At 37.4% G+C, this 19807-nt stretch overlaps 1 protein-coding gene across 1 annotated transcript in view; it reads right to left on the bottom strand.

Annotated features, from left to right (window-relative positions):
• Positions 1-19807, bottom strand: part of ITGA9 (integrin subunit alpha 9) — a 496852-nt gene that overhangs the window by 301630 nt on the left and 175415 nt on the right. The window contains exons 6-8 of the mRNA XM_063452059.1: positions 13681-13810; positions 10897-10982; positions 7246-7314 (exon numbers count right to left, since the gene is read on the bottom strand). Of these exons, the coding sequence (XP_063308129.1) occupies positions 7246-7314; positions 10897-10982; positions 13681-13810 (285 nt within the window). The remainder of the gene's footprint in view (positions 1-7245; positions 7315-10896; positions 10983-13680; positions 13811-19807) is intronic.

The raw sequence follows: 19807 nt of genomic DNA, 5'->3' as shown, positions 1-19807 counted from the left end.
CAGTTTAGGTCAAGGGGGATTTTAATATGGAAGAAAAGGAAGCGTTAAGGCTTGTTTTCAGATGTTTGTGAAAACCCATGAGGGAACTTCTTCCAGTAAAAGGACTAAAACAAACACATGATAAAAGGAACACAGATAAGAATGTGACTACAAAGAGGCAATGGCTGTGAAGATGAGGGAATAGAAAGGAAGGTAAGCAGTATATCAAGTATGTGTATACATTATTAATATTTGAAAAATGGGATACATATCTAAGGGGAATGGTTTGCAAAGCCAGGAGGAGACGGATGAATGGATATAGTTAGTCCATGAGGAATATAGTTGGCACGGGCAAAGGAAGGCAAAAATCATGAAACTATTGTCTCATATTATTTTCTGTCTGATGACTAAAGAACGGAAGGCATACATGGAAACAGTAGAATGTGGTGATAATTGAAGCTGTGACTGGATCTGGAAAAGAATGATGAAAATGACAACAATGATGAAAACGATGATGACAACAACATAGAAGGCTTCCCTGAATAGTATTGACATTTGCACGTCAAGCTAGGATTTCTGGGAGACTAGTCACAGTCCAACTAGATTGATAGATAGATAGATAAATAGACAGACAGTAATACAATGTGAGCAGGATATTGCATTGCTGCACAGGGATTTAGGGAAGATTGGGAGATCATGTCACCTTCACCTTCTACCATGTCACCTTCTGAGAGAGCAAAACGTCAAGACAGTAAACAAATGATTAATTTAAATATTAGAGGCTTAATTTATACTTTATTATTTTTTGCTAACTGAAAACATTCAAGCACTATTTGAATTTGCTCATGTTTTTCTGTTTATTTTACTGACCACATGCTCCCTTGATTGAAATTACAATGAGTCTGAGATTACTGCAAAGACCATTGTTGTTTATGGAATAAATGAAACATCTTCAAATTCTTTCCCATTAAATGACTAGAAGAAGGGACAATAAAAATCTGTTCCAAGATCAAATTTGTGACTAAGTAATTAGCTAAGTTGAATAGTAATCTTTACATTATCCTGGCTGAAGTTTATAAAACATTAAATATTTCAGACTTGTTTTAGATTAAATCACTGAATCTGTTGTTAGCAAATTCTTTATGTTCACCAGCTGGCTCCCACTCATATATAAAGCTATTTTCTTAATCTGTATGTCAGCTTGATAAGACAAGCCTTGCTCTAGAGGTCAAGCTTGTCCACTTGACAGGTATCAGATGCTTAAGAGGCTTAGTTATAATTGAATGAGGCAGAGTTTGATTACACAATTGAAATTATTTATTAAAATAGAGAAGTCAGATAGCAATATTCAAATAAAAAACAGTTATAGCTAAAAGTAAAGTTGGGGAAATGATTTTCTATCTGATATCTTTATAAGGACACGGTTTTTGAAATACTGAAAAAAACTGAAACATCAATTTTTAAGAAATATTTCTATGTTTCTAACTGAAACATCAATTTTTAAGAATGTGTAGTGGACAGAGACGAACTCAGGTCACTTGGCATCCAGGGTATATATGTATCTTGCCCTTCTCCCCCAAGTTTTAAACTATGCGTGAACCCTCTTACCTCTTGTCTGTTCTTACCATTTTTTTGTTCCATCATATACATACACTGCATCATATACATACACTGTGCCGTGCATACATACACACATACAAACACAGACGGGTACAGTCACATACACACAAATACATGCACAGTTGTGTACACAGTCGGACACACACTGCCATAACATACATAATCACACAAATGATAAATAATTATAAAGATGAAAGATGATAAAGATAGAAAATTAGAAATATCAGCTATAAAATGTTATTTAAAAATTGAGAGATTCTTTTTTATTTTTTTTATTTTATTTTTGTCTCTGGTATCTTTTTTTTCTATTTTCCTGGCTCTACCCAGAAAACCACAAACAGAAGATCTATTCAAGTAAGGCAAAATTGTGTTTATTGTACAGATAATATCAATTAATAATACAAAAAAAATATTAGAAATGTATTATGATATATTATTTGTATCATGTCTAATTATTATATTTTATATGAATTTTTTGGCAGTTGAAAGATAGAATGTATTACCCTATAGGTAAAGTAGATATATTTTAGTGTGATACTCATAATCACCTGTATATAAACACTATATATTGATATAGGATAAATGTTAAAAAGTTAAAAAAGTTTATATACATTAATTCCAGATTTACCAAATTTCTCTTTAATATTTATGGGCAACAGGGGTAGGAGCAAAGGCTCGGTACAGTTAACAGGCAGCAGGTGCCGGTGGAATATATATCCACCTCATTGCCTGTTTCCGTGAGGCAGCTCTCTCCCTGTAAGTTCTGTGTAGAGGATAATTAATTTTTCTACAGGGTCCCACGTGGCCACACTATGCCCCTCCACCTAGTATGCTACTGACATTGGAGGTAATAGGTTAATTGTATTGTAAAACGTACATTTATTGCAAGTACAAACCTACATGTATAAAACAAATTAAACATAAAATGCTAGCCAAATATTGCCTTAATGTTAACTAATATAATAAATGCCTGTGCAAAGAAATGTGTTAATGATTTAAATGCAGCACACTTTGACATTATATGTCTTTCCTAGTATGCTAAGCAAAAATATAGTATAGAAACATAGAACGTGAAGGCAGATAAGAAACATTCAGCCCAATTTTCTAAATACTTTCATTAGTCTCTGGCCTTATCTTAAGTCTAGGATAGCCTTATGCCTACCGCAGGCATGCTTAAACTCCCTCACTGTGTTAACATCTACCACTTCAGCTGGAAGACTACTCCATGCATCCACTACCCTCTCAGTAAAGTAATACCTTTTAATGCAATTTAGTTTGTAACTATGATTCATAATCTAGGTGTAGAGGTGGACGGCAGCACTCTATAGAACATGGATAGCAATGGAAGATTAGTGCTTAAAACAAAAAATCATGTTCAACAAGGATAAAATTCATAGGCGTGCGCACGGGGTGTGCCGGGTGTGCCTGGGCACACCCTAATCCCCGTGGCACGCCTATGTATTGAGTCCTGCAGGAACAGCGTTCCTGCACTTTTATTTGAGCAGGAACGCTGTTCCTGCGGGCACTCAGTGCCCCCAAATGCCCCCTTCCGGCCCCCATGTTTCCCCCTGTCATGGCGGGGGGGGAGGGGGGGAGAGGAAGAGGTGAAGGACACCCCCCAGTCAGATGCCTTTGTCCATCCCATCTCAGACGCAGTGAGGGAGCTGTGTGCTCTCTGCTTCCACTCGCTGCGCGCCGTTTGCTGTAGCTGGGAGCCGGAATATGACGTCATATTCCGGCTCCCAGCTACAGCAGACAGCCCGCGCGGCGAGTGGAAGCAGAGAGCACACAGCTCCCTCACTGCGTCTGAGATGGGATGGACACAGGCACCCGACCCACTGGACCCCAGGGACAAGTCCACGCCAGCACTCCAGGTAGGGAGGCTGGGTGGACATTTTTTAATAAAAAAATAAAAATATTTGTATGTGTGTGTGTGTGTCTGTCTGAGTGTGTGTGTCTGTGAATGTGTGTCTGTGAATGTGTGTCTGTAAGTGTGTTTGTGAATGTATGTATGTGTGTGTGTCTGTAAGTGTGTCTGTGAATGTATGTGTGTGTGTGTGTGTCTGTGAGTGTGTCTGTGAATGTGTGTGTGTCTGTGAATGTGTGTGTGTCTGTAAGTGTGTGTGTGTCTGTATGGGTATGTGTGTGAGTGTATGGGTATGTGTGTGTGTCTGTGAGTGTATGGGTGTGTGTGTGTCTGTAATTGTGTGTGTGTGTGTCTGTGAATGTATGTGTGTGTCTGAGTATGTGTGTGCACGCGTATATATATGTGTGTGTCTGTGTATGTGTGTCAGTATATATATACACACACACACGTGTGTATTATTTTTTTGGGGGTGGGGGGGTGGGAAAAGAGTTCCCACACTTTATTCCCCAGGACTTCTCTGGAGATGTCCGGATCTCCCCTGACGGCTCACGCAGAGTCGGCGCTATCTGTGTGCCGGCTCTGCTCTTAGCCTCCATGGGCTGGCGGGGAGATCAAAGATCTACCTCACCAACCCACAGCAACACGGAGGGAGGTAGGAGAGGACCCGGGGAGCTCTAGACAGCAGCTCTGCCAGGTTCCTCTCACGAGATCTGAGCATTGCCACGGCAACACTCAGATTTCGCGAGAGTTAACTCTAGCTCCGCAGGCTAGAGTTCACTCTGCACTGGACCACAAGGGATGGCACATGGCAGCAAGGATCCCCCCTCCCTACATAAGGTAGGGAGGGGGGATATTTACTAATCAGCCCCCACCTCCACAATCCCTCCCAACATACAGCCCACACACACACACACACAGCACCTAGACACATACAGCACGCTCACACACACAGTACACTAACCGCACCCTCACAAACACACACAGCACCTTTACAAACACACAACACCCTCACACACAGCACACTAACAGCACCCTCACAAACACACACACACACACACACACACAAACAGCACCCTCACAAATACACGACACCGACACACATTACACACAAACGGCACCATCACACAAATGCACACATCACACAAACAGCACCCTCACACAGCACAGTAACAGGACCCTAACAAACACACAAACACCCTCACACAGCACACTACTAGCACCCTCACACACAAACAGCACCCACACAAACACAGTCACCCACATAGCACACTACCAGCACCCTCACACACACATCACACTAACAGCACCCTCACACCACCCTCACACAGCACACTAGCAGCCCACACACACAGCAGTGTATATATATATATATATATATATATATATATATATATATGGGTATTACATATATACACATGCAGCGTGTTTGTGCTTTAGGGTGCACACCCTAATGCAACAGGCTGCGCACGCCTATGATAAAATTACTTTAACTTTACAACACATTATGTGTGGTGTGCTAGAAATTTAAGTAAATCTGTATTTATCTGCCTTTCTTACTAAACACATGTAAAGACTGAAGCATGTAAAAAAACAAGCCTTCCAACCTAGCATTGCCTTTTATTTTATCATGGCTAGATTTAAAGAAACCTGGATCAACCAACATTTGATGTAATTAAAACTATTATTTTTACACCAGGTATGTGCATTCAAAGATAATGATGGTATCTGCAATGTATTTAATTAAATATTTTACATGTCATTTAGAAGCTGTTATAGTACCCAAAGCAGATATTTTCGTGGAGTATCTTTGGGATCTCTCCAGAAAGTTTACAGTTGAATACAACCTCAATAATGTCATGCTTGCTATTACAAGTATTGCTTTTATCACTCTTTATTTGTATACTCACTTTGCTCTTACAAAGAAATTAATTCAATACACTGTAGCTTGTTTTTAGTACCAGTACTATTTAATTTGTCTCCCACATTTTGTAATTAGCGTAGGACCCATTAACATTGGGGTACTTTGAAGCAGTGGTGGGCTTAACATCATATGGCCATATGGTGGAACTAAATCCCCATATTTATTCTCTTAGATAGGCGTTTTATAGTAACCTTCTTAGTTGTGATTTTTTACAAGGCTGAGTTCACCGTAACTAGTTTTTTTCTGCTATTACAAGTATGGCATTAGTGCTATTTCTAAGCACACACTTGTGCCTGGTCCTTAAAACCGAGCCCGTGTTGGTGGCCAATTACCTGGTTGTGTATTTTAAACAAAATTTCAACGTAAAACAAATACTAAGACGTAAGCACACCTGTTTATTACATACATTAAAAGTTTAAAATAAAATTGGGCAGGAGTCTCAAGGGCAATTGCCAAACTTAATTATTTTACTATACCATGTGTGTTTTCTCTGACAGCACTATGGTTCTACTCTGCAGCACCTTGGCATTGACTTTGAGAAGTCAGCAGCAATCAAGGAACAAAACTCATGCCTGCCAACAGTCCCGATTTCATTGGGACAGTCCAGATTTTGGGGTCCTGTTCCACTGTCCTACTTTAGTTTCCTGGTGTCCAACTCTTGGGGTTACAGGGAACTGTGTCCAACATTCATAGCATGAACACATCATTGAAGTGCTCCAGATAGGTTTTGGGCACTAAAACAATGCTCCCTGCAGAGTCAGCCACCCCCCCCCCCCCCCCCTCTCCTCCCCACCCCCCCAGATTCAAGAATGCTGGACCATATTCCAAGTCTCTTTAAGTCATGTATATTGTGCTTCCAGTAAATGGAAAAACCATGTGATACATTCAAAATACCAAATTACTTTTAGCTACCCTTCTTTGAATATTCGTTAGAAACTTGGTATTTAAGGAATCAACTCAACAGGAAAATAGATCATACTTTGCTCCCTTCATACTATATATCTCATAACTCTTTTGCTATGTTGCTTATCTCATCCTAGCAATCATTAGCATATATCACTGTAGCTGTGTACTTAACCCCACTGTGTGACATCACATATGACCGTTATGGTTTTGTTATACAAGATATTGTATAGTGTGTAGACATAAATAATCTATAAAACTTTGTGGCTGTAAATGCCAATCACAGCAGCCACATGCATGACTACAAACAATCTTAATTCATAAAAAACACAAGCAATTGGCAAATCTTTTTAGTACATGATGGCCATTGTAGAAGTTACAGATGTAGAGCAAACAGGGACTGAACATTTATAGGCGAGTTGCTTTGCTTTCTTGTTTTATGTACTTTTTTTTTTTTATTGCATTTATTCCATGATGCATAAAGGGTTGTTCTGATCCAACCAAGGCCCTTGATTTAAAATTGCTGAACAATATTTCCAAATGATTTACTATTTCTAGAGCTAGTTTTAAAATTATTAAATTATCAAAAATATATCATATGTAAGAAAAATAATAGATACATATATAAAAAACTATAAAAAAATATGACAAAATTAAAATAATATTTAAAAAAATTAATTCAAGTTAAAAGTTTATCCAAAAATGTTATATCATTTGGAAAGCTTATCAAACAGTATTAAAACGGAGACCCAAAACTGTCCCATTAACCACACTTGTAAAGAAGAGGTTTCCACAGACATCTGTAAATGTTAATTGGAAATTATGTAAGCGGGTTAAGATATCCATCCTGCATGCATTTTTTTGTAATGCACACATTTTACATAAAATTACAGGTTTCAAGAAAGGCAGTGGCAGCAAATGCATAAGAGTAAAATGTATATATAAATAAGCAAACCTTTTTTCCGGGTGCTTGAAAAATTCTAATAAGTGATCCTGACCTCCGGTCCGTTCTGAAGATATAAACCTAAAAAGATTGAAAAAGAGCAATTCAATGCTACAAAATCTTCACAAATGTAAATATATTATTGTCAAGTGCACCCTTAGCTGACTGGCAGAGCATTAAGCAGTCGGAAGTACAAAAAGTTTTCGACAAGCAAATGATCACTCAGCTTTGGCTTACACGCACTTCAGTTGATGCAAAGTTTGTTTTTAATGTTTTATTTTTCATTATAACATACAAAGTAAAAGCTTCTTGTAGCGCTATTATCAAAGAAATGGAGACATGAGAAATGTGGATCGAGCTCCAGTCCCCTAGAGAATAATCTTCCAGGAATACATTTTCTTAACTTTTCACTGTGTTTGACTCTAACTTCTGCTATTGAATAATTGTTTTTAACATGCTTTGATCAATATTAGATTTTTATTTTAGTGATGAGTATACAGTACTTACGCAATTACTTTGTCAAATGTTTACGAACAACTATTGACTGTGGCTTATCAAGCTCAAAGGGAATATCAAATTACACAGTCTGCAAAAGTAGATGTGCTTAGCATATATTACCTTCTACATAGACTTGATGCATTAATGTCTCTTACTGAGTAAAGATGTAACAAAGTGAAAAAATAATGTCACATCAGATTTGCTTAAGTACAAAAATTGACGATATACAAAAGTACATTTGTAATAAACACACACACACATATATTATATATATATATATATATATATATATATATATATATATATATATATATATATATATATATATATATATATATATATATATATATATATATATATATATATATATATATATATATGCAGAAATAAGGTAAGCACTCTCCGGTCTTAATAAAAGGTCCTTCAGTATTTTATTTCCAAAACATGGATTTACATACTTCGATCGACGATCGACGTTTCGACCCCTCAGGGTCTTCCTCAAGATGGAAGACCCTGAGGGGTCAAAACGTCGATCGAAGTATGTAAATCCATGTTTTGGAAATAAAATACTGAAGGACCTTTTATTAAGACCGGAGAGTGCTTCCCTTATTATTATTATTATTATTATTGCCATTTATATAGCGCCAACAGATTCCGTAGCGCTTTACAATATTATGAGAGGGGATTTAACTATAAATAGGACAATTACAAATAAACTTACAGGAACAGTAGGTTGAAGATTTCTGCATATATATCCCTTAAACGTGGGATAGCACCAAGGCATCTAAAACTTCAATATTGAGATAGGGTGAGTGTCAAGCTATATTTGTTTTGTATATATATATATATATATATATATATATATATATATATATATATATATATATATATATATATATATATATATATATATATATATATATATAGTTAATACAATGTTAAACAAAAATCTGCACACCAGCCAAGCCATAAGACTTGCTTTTCCCACAGAAATCCTAAATCTGCAGTGATGTTACAACCGCAAAGGATTCTGGGTGGGCAAATTAGTTTAACAAAGAATCACATTTTTGCCTCATTCCATTTTAAACATGGATTCCTTTTAATCTGTGTTTGCAGTATACAACTGCTTGGAACACAATTTAGGAAAAGATGCAAAACCAGTGAACCACTCATGGACAGCTGTTTCGTTGTTAATGCAACTCATCAGCATGAGGTTGGTTACTGGTTTGCTTATTGAGGCTTGGTAGTGCTTTATATATTTAAAAAAATAGTGATGTTAAGGTGATATGTGTGTTGGTTAAGTGATAAAAAACAAAAAAACAATTGCTAGTTTTCAGGCACTAATACCCCTTTTTCAGTCAATATTTGGGACTTAGCATAGTGAGACACCATGGACTGGCACCACAGGTATGACATATCAAAGGATAATGTTAAATGAACAGTATGATAGAGCTTCTCAAGTGAGTCATTGGAACCTTTTGCATTTAATCTACACAGGTTGACACATCTATCGGACGAACAGTTATTCATTTTGTCACATTCTGCTTGTGGCACGTATCAGCCAAAGACCATTTCCAGGTCATATAAACACATTTGCCACATAATTTAATCTTGACAAGCACATTTTACCCAATGAGTGGATTTTTTTTTTCTTAAGTCTTAAATTACAGAGATGCTGAGATACAGATTCCTCAGTATTGAATCTCAAGAATAGAATATTTATTTTATTAGTAAAAAAAAATTAATCTGTTTTTATTGCATATTTACAGCATGATTTCGCAACATTTATTTTTATGGGATATGGTTTATTAAATTTAGGATAAAGTACTAAGCATTATGAATAGAGTGAATCAGTTATCTTCTTGATATTCTGCCAATACCACTCTTTCAATTCATAACATTTTTTAGTGTTTTGGAGGACATCATAATGATTTATGTTCCCCAAGGATCCTTGCTGGTTGTGGTCTGCTGACTAGAGTGATTTTCTCTGTAAAGTGGGAGAAGGTCAAGGTATCGCTGAAAAAAAGCCATAGATGAAGGCGTAGCCTAAGAATTAGCTGAACTGAACTGGATTGCACTAGCTGAATGCATTAAATCAGAACTTTTGTTTCCATGAAAATTGATACATTTTAGGTTTCCAAATATATTTACTGACAAAGAAGACATACTGGTTTCTTCTAAATACATATTAATCTGTAGGAATTTCATATTTGACAACGCAACATAAATTGCTTATCTCACCATTTACTATAGATGAAGAGCGTCACTTTAACCATTAATGACACGTCCTTCGAGGATAGTAATCATATAAAAGATTCTGTGACTACAATGAAAGTTGTATTCTCACCATGCCAAAGTTTGCAAACTTTTAGCATTAAAACAAAATTCACACCATGCAGAATTTGTTTTGTAAAATTTATGTATTGAAATCCTAGACATTTGGAAAATTTTAACAATTAGAACTAATTAGTGAATCTATTTTGAGTTACTTTTCACAAGTGTAAAAATGATTAAATGTAAAACTAAAAACATGTGGGAATTTTTTCAATTTTTGACTATTCCATTCCTATTTAATACTGCATTATGTATACATATAGGATATCAAAAGAAATCCCGATTTCTCCTTTAAAAAGTATATATAATATGTATGGGTGCTAGTAAACAGAAAGGGGGAAATTGTGGTAGAATAAATGCATGGCAAAAGTGCCAAAAAGGCCTCGGACACAAACGCTCCAATTATGGGTTACACGTTTACATTATGCTGCTTCACTCAGTTGCCTACTGCAATGCTTTTGATATGGCAGCTGACTTCAAAACCATCAGCTAAAAATTTAGCTTGATGTATAATATTATTTTATGTAGTTGTTTTAAATACTGATAAATGCAAGATTGAGTTTTGCAAAAGAGATCACGTGTTCTCATATTTCAACATATAATCTGATGTCTCTGTCAACTTGAATCATTTGTGCTGCATAACCCTGTGTCATAAAAAAAAAAAAAAAAGTCTGGCTGACAACTTCACATTACTTCACAAACAATGAGCTAAAAATAAGGTTACGATTACAAAGGAAATAAAAGTCTCATGGTCATCAACTTTGTGGAAGTAGAGAGATCCGTTCTGAATAAGTCACGTTCTGCTATGTATCTGAGCAACGGAAGTCTTACCTTTCCGATTCCATTATCTTGGGGTGCTCCACCAACCACGTCCATGCTTGTTGGATGAGCGAAATGACCAGCTGTAACAGCATATCCTAGAGTGAAAATGAAAACACAGCTAAACCGAGGTTTCTAAACAGTGCCAATGGCATAAACATATGTAAAAAGTACAAGATAATAACACATAGCAAATGAAGCGTCAGTTATTGTTATACATTAATAGTCATACATTTATGTTAAAAAAAATCTTGCTATTGCACTTGTTTGAACCAGCCACTACATTTAGTATATTGTCCAAAACTGCCAAGTCATACTGCAATGTTCGCTCAGTCCTCCCAATAACACCCCCCCCCCTCTCCCCAGACCACCTCAAAATTGACAATCTTAACCAATCCATTGCTTTTGTATTGAAAAGCATTGTGATTGGCAGAGATCATCGATTCTGGGTGAAGAGCCTTAAATTCCCATTTGTTTGTGAGTGTTCTTATTTTATACTCATGGGGTTGTTTTTTCTAATACTGTATTACGCCATGTATTGTTCAGATTTTTTTCTAGATATCATATATTTATTTCAGTGGAATATTCTACCAATATTTTTTCAGATTGTTCAGATTGTATTTATACGTATTTTGTGTTTTCAACATTCTCTATTTATTGCATTTGTTTGGGTGTTTTTGTGTGGTACACCTGGGGATACCACTTTTTCATGTATTATTTATCTATTCACTCACATATTAGTGTTTATATATAACTTTTGTATGCTGCTATCAACGTTCACTGTTTAAAATCGACTTCACAATAAAAATTGCCTGTTTACTAAGCATCCATTTTCAAAACTTTTTAGCAGAATAGCATAATCAATTCTGTTGTAGTGCTCATACCGTTAATGTACAAAAATGCATACAAACTCTTACACTGTGCTTTCACACCTTTATAAACAGTGTCACACTTTCTGTCAAAATATCATGCAAATTCATCTCCCCTTTCACTAGACTTTTTTCTAAGTATTAGACACTTTATCTTCTGCAAACATCGCCTTGCACCTACACACTATTCTTTCAAAAAGTCCTTATTACAATTCAAAAGTTCAGTGTTCACCTGAAAAACACGCATCTTATGTAGCATAACTATCATAAAATAGGAAATAAACATATTGATGAAATAATGGATAACAGGGCCAAAATGGACGGCAGGCCTGTGTGCTTCTTGCTCCAGCTAGATGGTCGCATATCATTCTGGTTGCTGCAATAAAATTAACTTAAATGCAGACATGTCTCTCCATCCTTTGTAACTAAATATTCCTGGTGGTCGTACGAGAGACAAAAGAGTAACCAGCACAAGCATACAGAAATCCTCCAGACAAAACGAAAATCCAGTGTAATCTGTGACTACTTATCTAGGTAATCATATATGTATTTGTGTTAGAGAGGAGGGTCCCACAAAATATTTTCTCCCAGTGTCCTGCATATTGTAAGGGTGGGTCTGGACAATATTGTGCTCACACACTTTTTTATCACTATGCTTATAATTATTGCATTGTCCATGACAGTTTCAAGCAGAGATGTTATTTACACAGAGATCATTTTTTTCCTTCCTGTTTCGACAGAGTTTAACAGATTGTGAGCTTCTCTAAGAAAGACCTCCTGGGGCGTTAGCCTATTTGAAAATGAAATAATCCCTTTTTAAGGGCATCCAGGCCAATTCTCAATACCATTCTTTAACCCATACCGTCCTATATATTAAATTTTCAACAGTTGAAGCCTTAGGTGTGTATATTATCTGAGATGGCTATAGGGTGATGGGTAAAGTTGAAGGCAAAAAAAAAAAATCAGATAATGTTAATCAAGGAGACAGAATCAGACAGTCCAAGCAGTCAAGATTCACACAACTATGGTTAATAAATGAGAAAAAGCAAGGGTTAGAAAATCCAATAATGTAAGTAGCAGTAGACACGGACAACTAAGCAATTAGACAGGAGTAAAAGGGGATTTAAATAGTGAGCCAGTTACTTGTCACATCCCCTAGTTTGTCTTTTTCTCCCTTTTCACTGTCCATTCCACTAGGTAGTCCTTGTTAGTGAGCAGTCAATCACAGGAGGCCTTGGTCTCAAACTGGTAACCCCCCCAGCCTAGTACAAACTGCTAGTGCCTCTCCTTATGTCTCCGGCCTGTCACAGCATGAAAACCCAACAGTAAAGAATGGGAGTCAGTGAGGATGTGAGGGGAAGGCCTCCCCAACATTAGTACACACCACGATGTTCGACCACAGAGGTGGCAGTCCAGCGTGAGGGTGAGTTTGTGAGTTAATCCATATGGGAGTGTGTTGGAAGGGAACATATTTTAAGATATTGCCCTATATATCTGTTTATTTATTCGGGTTATCAGAATATTCTGGTAAATGTGATAGTATATGCTTTTTAATATTATTTGCACACCATGTATACATGTATTTCTCACTTTTATTCATCTAACAGATTATGGACTTCATGAAGCAAGATAGAAATCCCTACTTATGAAATTGTGAAACAGAAGGGCTTTCCATCCTGCTTACTGATTTAATATCAATGAGAAATGTCATTCACAAATATCTGTGGCTAATCATCGCTTCATTAAACCAGTACTACATACAGGAATGTTATCAGTGCACAAGTGCACAAACCATTAAAAAAAAAAAAAAACACTATAAGCATATTCTTTTAAAATAGAATCTTTGTTAAACATAATGCATTTAATGTAACACACAATTAAACAGCCATTTAAAAGTAAAGATATGAGATCTAAAGTAGGAACTTGCCTAGATATGTATAGTGTCTGGCGTTGACAGCTTGATCATTTAGTTTGAAGTATGTGTTGTCAGTGAGATTTAAAACTTTAACCGTGCCCATCCAGTAATATGACCCAGGTGCTCCCATTACAACCAGCTCCTAAAAAAGAACACAGTAAATATAGTTATTGTAATAACAACAAAACATAGCACGCCATAACAACAGTTTTATGGTGAATGTGATAGGAGACAATACAGGATCAGGTAAAAAAAATATATATATTTTTACATAACAAAGTACAGGTTAAAATTGTGGTTGATAACAAATTACCAAGTGATATTTACTGGCAAGAATTAAACACAACCAAAAGTAAACAAAAACTATGACAAAACATTCTATATAATGAAAAATAAATTTGTTTTGACGACTAGTAGCTTGATAGACAAATTAAATATGCATATATATGTATTTATATATAAAATATATATTTGCATACATATGCATATGAACAAAACTTATACTCAACAAAATTATAAGCGCAACACTTTTGTTTTTGCTGAACTCAAAGATCTAAAACTTTTTCTATGTACACAAAAGGCCTATTTCTCTCAAATTTTGTTCACAAATCTGTCTAAATCTGTGTTAGTGACCACTTCTCCTTTGCCGAGATAATCCATCCACAAGTGTGGCATATCAAGATGATGATTAGACAACATGATTATTGCAAAGGTGTACCAATAAAATGTGCAGTTTTATCACACAGCACAATGCCACAGATGTCGCAAATTTTGAGGTAGCGTGCAATTGGCATGCTGACTGCAGAAATGTCCACCAGAGCTGTTGCCTGTGAATTGAATGAGCCATCTCCAAAAGTGTTTCAGATAATTTGGCAGTACATCCAACCGGCATCACAACCGCAGACCACGTGTAACCACACCAGCCCAGGACCTCCACATCCAGCATCTCCACCTCCAAGATCCTCTGAGACCAGCCACCCGGACAGCTGCTGCAACAATTGGTTTGCATAACCAAATAATTTCTGCATAAACTGTCAGAAACCGTCTCAGGGAAGCTCATCTGCATGCCCATCGTCCTCATCGGGGTCTCAACCTGACTGCAGTTCATCGTCGTAACTGACTTGAGTGGGCAAATGCTCACATTCGATGGCGTCTGGCACTTTGGAAATGAATCCCGGATTCCACTGTACAGGGCAGATGGCAGACAGGGTGTATGGCATTGCATTTGCTGATGTCAACGTTGTGGATCGAGTGGCCCATGGAGGCGGTGGGGTTATGGTATGGGCAGCCATATGTTATGGACAATGAACACGGGTACATTTTATTGATGGCATTTTAAATGCACAGAGATACCGTGAAAAGATCCTGATGCCTATTGTTGTGCCATTCATTCACGACCATCACCTCATATTGCAGTATGATAATGCATGGCCCCATGTTGCAAAGATCTGCACACAATTCCTGGAAGCTGAAAGCATCCCAGTTCTTGCATGGCCAGCAAACTCACCGGACATGTCACCTATTGAGTATGTTTAGGATGATCTGGATCGGCGTATATAACAGTGTGTTCAATGTCCTACCAATATCCAGCAACTTCGCACATCCATTGAATAGGAGTGGACCAGATTCCACAGGCCACAATCGACAACCTGATCAACTCTATGCAAAGGAGATGTGTTGCACTGCGTGAGGCAAATGGTGGTTCACCAGATACTGACTGGTTTTCGGACCTCCTCCCCCAGAACCCACCAATACAGTAAAACTGCACATTTTAGACAATAGTCATGCTGTCTAATCAGCATCCTGATATGTCACACTTGTGAGGTGGATGGATTATCTTGGCAAAGTGCTAAATAACACAGATTTGGACAGATTTGTGAACAAGATTTAAGAGAAATAGGCCTTTCGTGTACATAGAAAAAGTCTTAGATCTTAGAGTTCAGCTCATAAAAAATGGGGGCAGAAACAAAAGTGTTGCGTTTATAATTTTGTTCAGAGTATATATATATATATATATATACACACACATTCGTGACAATAAATACTATTGTTCTTAACTCCAGGAGTGCCGGCATTTATTTTTATATATATATATATATATATATATATATATATATATATATATATATATATATATATATATATATATATATATATATATATATATATATATATAAAATTCTTATTATAAATATAAATACATGAAGAATGAGGAGTGCAAGGTTGGGAAAAATAAAACAAAAAAGCATATTTCAATTGGGACAGCAGACTGCAGAGTTCATTTGAATGATTTCAGCCCTAAAGTTACAGCATATTTGGCAATGGCAATCCTTTCTCTTCCTTCTGCTGACAGGATGCAAGAGCTCATTCACACTCCTGCAGAAAGTTCCAGAATCTGCCCGGGAGTGAACATAAAATGACAGTCTTCTAATTCTCCTAGCAGAGTGGTAGACCGTCTCCAACTTCTTGTAGTTGCAGTGCATTAGCCTTCCCCTGTTATTATTTCACTGTCCCAGCAGTAATAGACCATTGAAACAGGTAGGACTAAACTTTAAACTTTCTTTATGGCAGACTCAGAGAACATGGCTTCTCCCCTGTCCTCTTCTTCCTGCCATCCTAGCCCCTCCTCCTCACAAGACAGGGCAAAGGGCAAAGTTCAATATCTCAAAACTAAAAGTAAAAACAGTAAAATATAGCAGTCTGTTACAATTGTGTACTAGTGATGTTGCGAACATGAAATTTTCCGTTCGCGAAGGGCGAACGCAGACTTCCGCAAATGTTCGCCAACGGGCGAACCCGGCGAAACCGCCATAGACTTCAATAGGCAGGCGAATTTTAAAACCCACAGGGACTCTTTCTGGACACAATAGTGATGGAAAAGTTGTTTCAAGGGGACTAACACCTGGACTGTGGCATGCCGGAGGGGGATCCATGGCAAAACTCCCATGGAAAATTACATAGTTGATGCAGAGTCTGGTTTTAATCCATAAAGGGCATAAATCACCTAACATTCCTAAATTGTTTGGAATAACGTGCTTTAAAACATCAGGTATGATGTTGTATCGATCAGGTAGTGTAAGGGTTACGCCCGCTTCACAGTGACAGACCAAAACTCCCCGTTTAACGCACCGCAAACAACCGCAAACAGTCCATTTGCACAACCGCAAACTCCCCATTTGCACAAGGTTGGATACCAAGCTAGCCATGTCCCGTTCCTTGTCCTCACTGATGTCATTGAAGGTCTCTTCCTCCACCCAGCCACGTACAACACCAAGGGTCCCCGAAAGGTGACAACAAGCCCCCTGTATTTTTTTTTAAATGTACACTACTGTTACTCCAGATAATGTATAATAAACACAGGTTACTGGCTATGGGAGGGGGGGTAATGTATAATAAATACAGGTTACTGGCTATGGGAGGATAATGTATAATAAACACAGGTTACTGACTATGGGGAGGATAATGTATAATAAACACAGGTTACTGGCTATGGGAGGATAATGTACAATAAACACAGGTTACTGGCTATGGGGGGATAATGTATAATAAACACAGGTTACTGGCTATGGGGGATATTGTATAATAAACACAGGTTACTGGCTATGGAGGATAATGTATAATAAACACAAAAAAAAAAGAATGCAGCTTCAGAATTAATCTAAATTGTATGCTGTCTAGGAGGAGGGAGGGTCTGCTGCTGATTGGCTGGAATGTGTCTGCTGACTGTGAGGTACAGGGTCAATGCTGTCTAGGAGGAGGGAGGGTCTGCTGCTGATTGGCTGGAATGTGTCTGCTGACTGTGAGGTACAGGGTCAAAGTTTACTCAATGATGACGAATAGGGGGCGGACCGAACATCGCATATGGTCGCCATCCGAGGCGAACGCGAACATGCGATGTTCGCCAGCGAACCGTTCGGGACATCACTATTGCGTACAACAAGAAAAGAGAGTGAGTGCTAGTGAACAGCTGGGCAGCAATCCTAAAAGGGAGATTCCTCAAAACCCTTGAAGTACAGAGATAGTGAAAAAAAGAAAGTAAGGGCTGCGCCAAATTCTACAATAAAATATGATACAGTGAGATGCAAACAACTGCAAATATAAGAAAATACAATCGCACAAAGAGAAAAAAAGGGGGAATAAAATACTCAAATATCAGTAAAAAGAGTCCAATTGGAAGGATCTTACTCAGATCAAATATTGGATAAAGCACTTGATCGAGAGTAATATCCTCAGTTTCTTTATCCGGATGGATCAACATATGAAAGACAAAATCAGATACAAGGAACCAATAGTGCAATATGAACAGTCCAATATATTCGTTAGTGGAATAGATGGAAATAAACTCACATTTGATAGAGCTATAGCTAGCTCTAGTGTGGAAAACATACAGCGGTATAAACCCCGCTTATGGGATATGCAGTAAGTTTCTTCCGTCTGGGGTATAGTCCACACTCAGGAGAAGGGAAAAAGAGAAAACTAATAGTGCTCACTGAATAAAAGCAATAGTATAAAATAACTAAAATAATACTCACAAGGCAGACTAACTGCTCTTCGATGACAGCATTGGTGGTATGATCCCCACCTAGGATTTTCTTCTCGAAGTTTCTATCATCAAATATAAGCTATTTATTGAGATCACATGACTTTCGTTATTTCGTTGGCAAAATGCAGCTATGCCCTCTTGGGAAATGGAGTATGTTTACTAATGGCACGCTAACAGCATTAGCCGACATAGGGGCTGGGCGGAGTCGTGTTGAGAGCACGCCAGGAGGAAACTGCCGTCTGCTCAGTGAGAGCCACAAGTCCAGCAGCTTGTGAATATGGTGTGCAATTTAATCAAGAGGTATATATGACATCTATTTTGCATTCATATTGTTTAGATACAGAATAGTGATAGCATTATTGATAATAATCATTTCCTTGAGATATGTAGGAATCCCCTTGTCCTTTTTTTTGTTTATTCTCACATTCAATCTTAGCCTTGTAATACGAAATAAAAACGGACACTGTAGTCATCATTACCCTTACAGCTTAATGTAGTGGTTCTGGTGTCTATAGGATGTCCCTGCAGCATTAGCACTGTAAACACTTAGAGGTGCTTTCAATAGAGGTGCTTCCTGTGTCAGGCAATACATGGAGACGAACGATCATGTGGGAAAAAGGTAAGTAAACTCACCTTTCCCATGTGATCTAAGTGGGACCTAAATAGTTTGACACTATAGGGGCAGGAATACATGTTTGTATTTCTGCCACTATAATGTTACTTTAAGACAGAATGTTCATCGGTATAGTATTAGTGGAGTATCTGTTATTTATTATTGAAAAATTGCACATTGTTACCTATAAGACCATTCAAATCTGATATGTTTAATGAATTACTATTTTGTAGAACAGAGTACACAACTGTAAATATGGCAGGATGGAAAACACAATAGTGCGAGCATTAAAATATCATGTGACAAAGGTGCTTAAAGGAACAATCTACTCACTATAAAAACTCCACATATCCACACTTTCAAGCCATCGGGGAATGAGAGCCAGGACTGTGCTTACTGGCTCTCATAACCTATTATACAGTGATGGCACTCATGCATGAAATACTTCCATATGGCAGAATTGTATGCTCATCATAGCAAGTACTGTACTTGCTCCTACAGTATCCGATTAGGATCATTGAACTGGACGAAACTGGACCTTTAAAGATCTCAAAGCTTGCACTGTTGCCAATGTTGAAGACAAAGCCCAGCATAGGCAGGCCCGAAGAGAGTTTGGAACTGCGTGACAAAAATGTTCACCAAAGCTTATGCATATGGTATGATCATCAGAAAAAGTTTAAAATATCAGATTTCTGACATAATTGAACATAACGAATGGGCAAAAGCAAAAATTTACTAAAATCATCCTCCCCCCCCCACAAAAAAAACAAACCTACTTTGGTCTAACAAAAATATGCCTAGCAAAGCAAGTAAAATCAGTGATTGTTTTATTTAGGAACTGATGAAACTTTTATGTATGGCACTCCCTTCCCCTGGCAAAGGGCAATGACGATAAGGGCAAACAAAGCCAAGTTATAAATGCAGTGGTATAATATGAGCCTGCCAATTACAAACAAACAGATGTGTGCAGACGGGAATGGCAC

The sequence above is a fragment of the Pelobates fuscus genome, chromosome 4 (genome assembly GCF_036172605.1).
Source record: "Pelobates fuscus isolate aPelFus1 chromosome 4, aPelFus1.pri, whole genome shotgun sequence".
Classification (NCBI taxonomy): domain Eukaryota; kingdom Metazoa; phylum Chordata; class Amphibia; order Anura; family Pelobatidae; genus Pelobates; species Pelobates fuscus.
The sequence above is the reverse complement of the archived record's forward strand: the minus strand, read 5'-3'. Positions and strand labels throughout refer to the sequence as shown.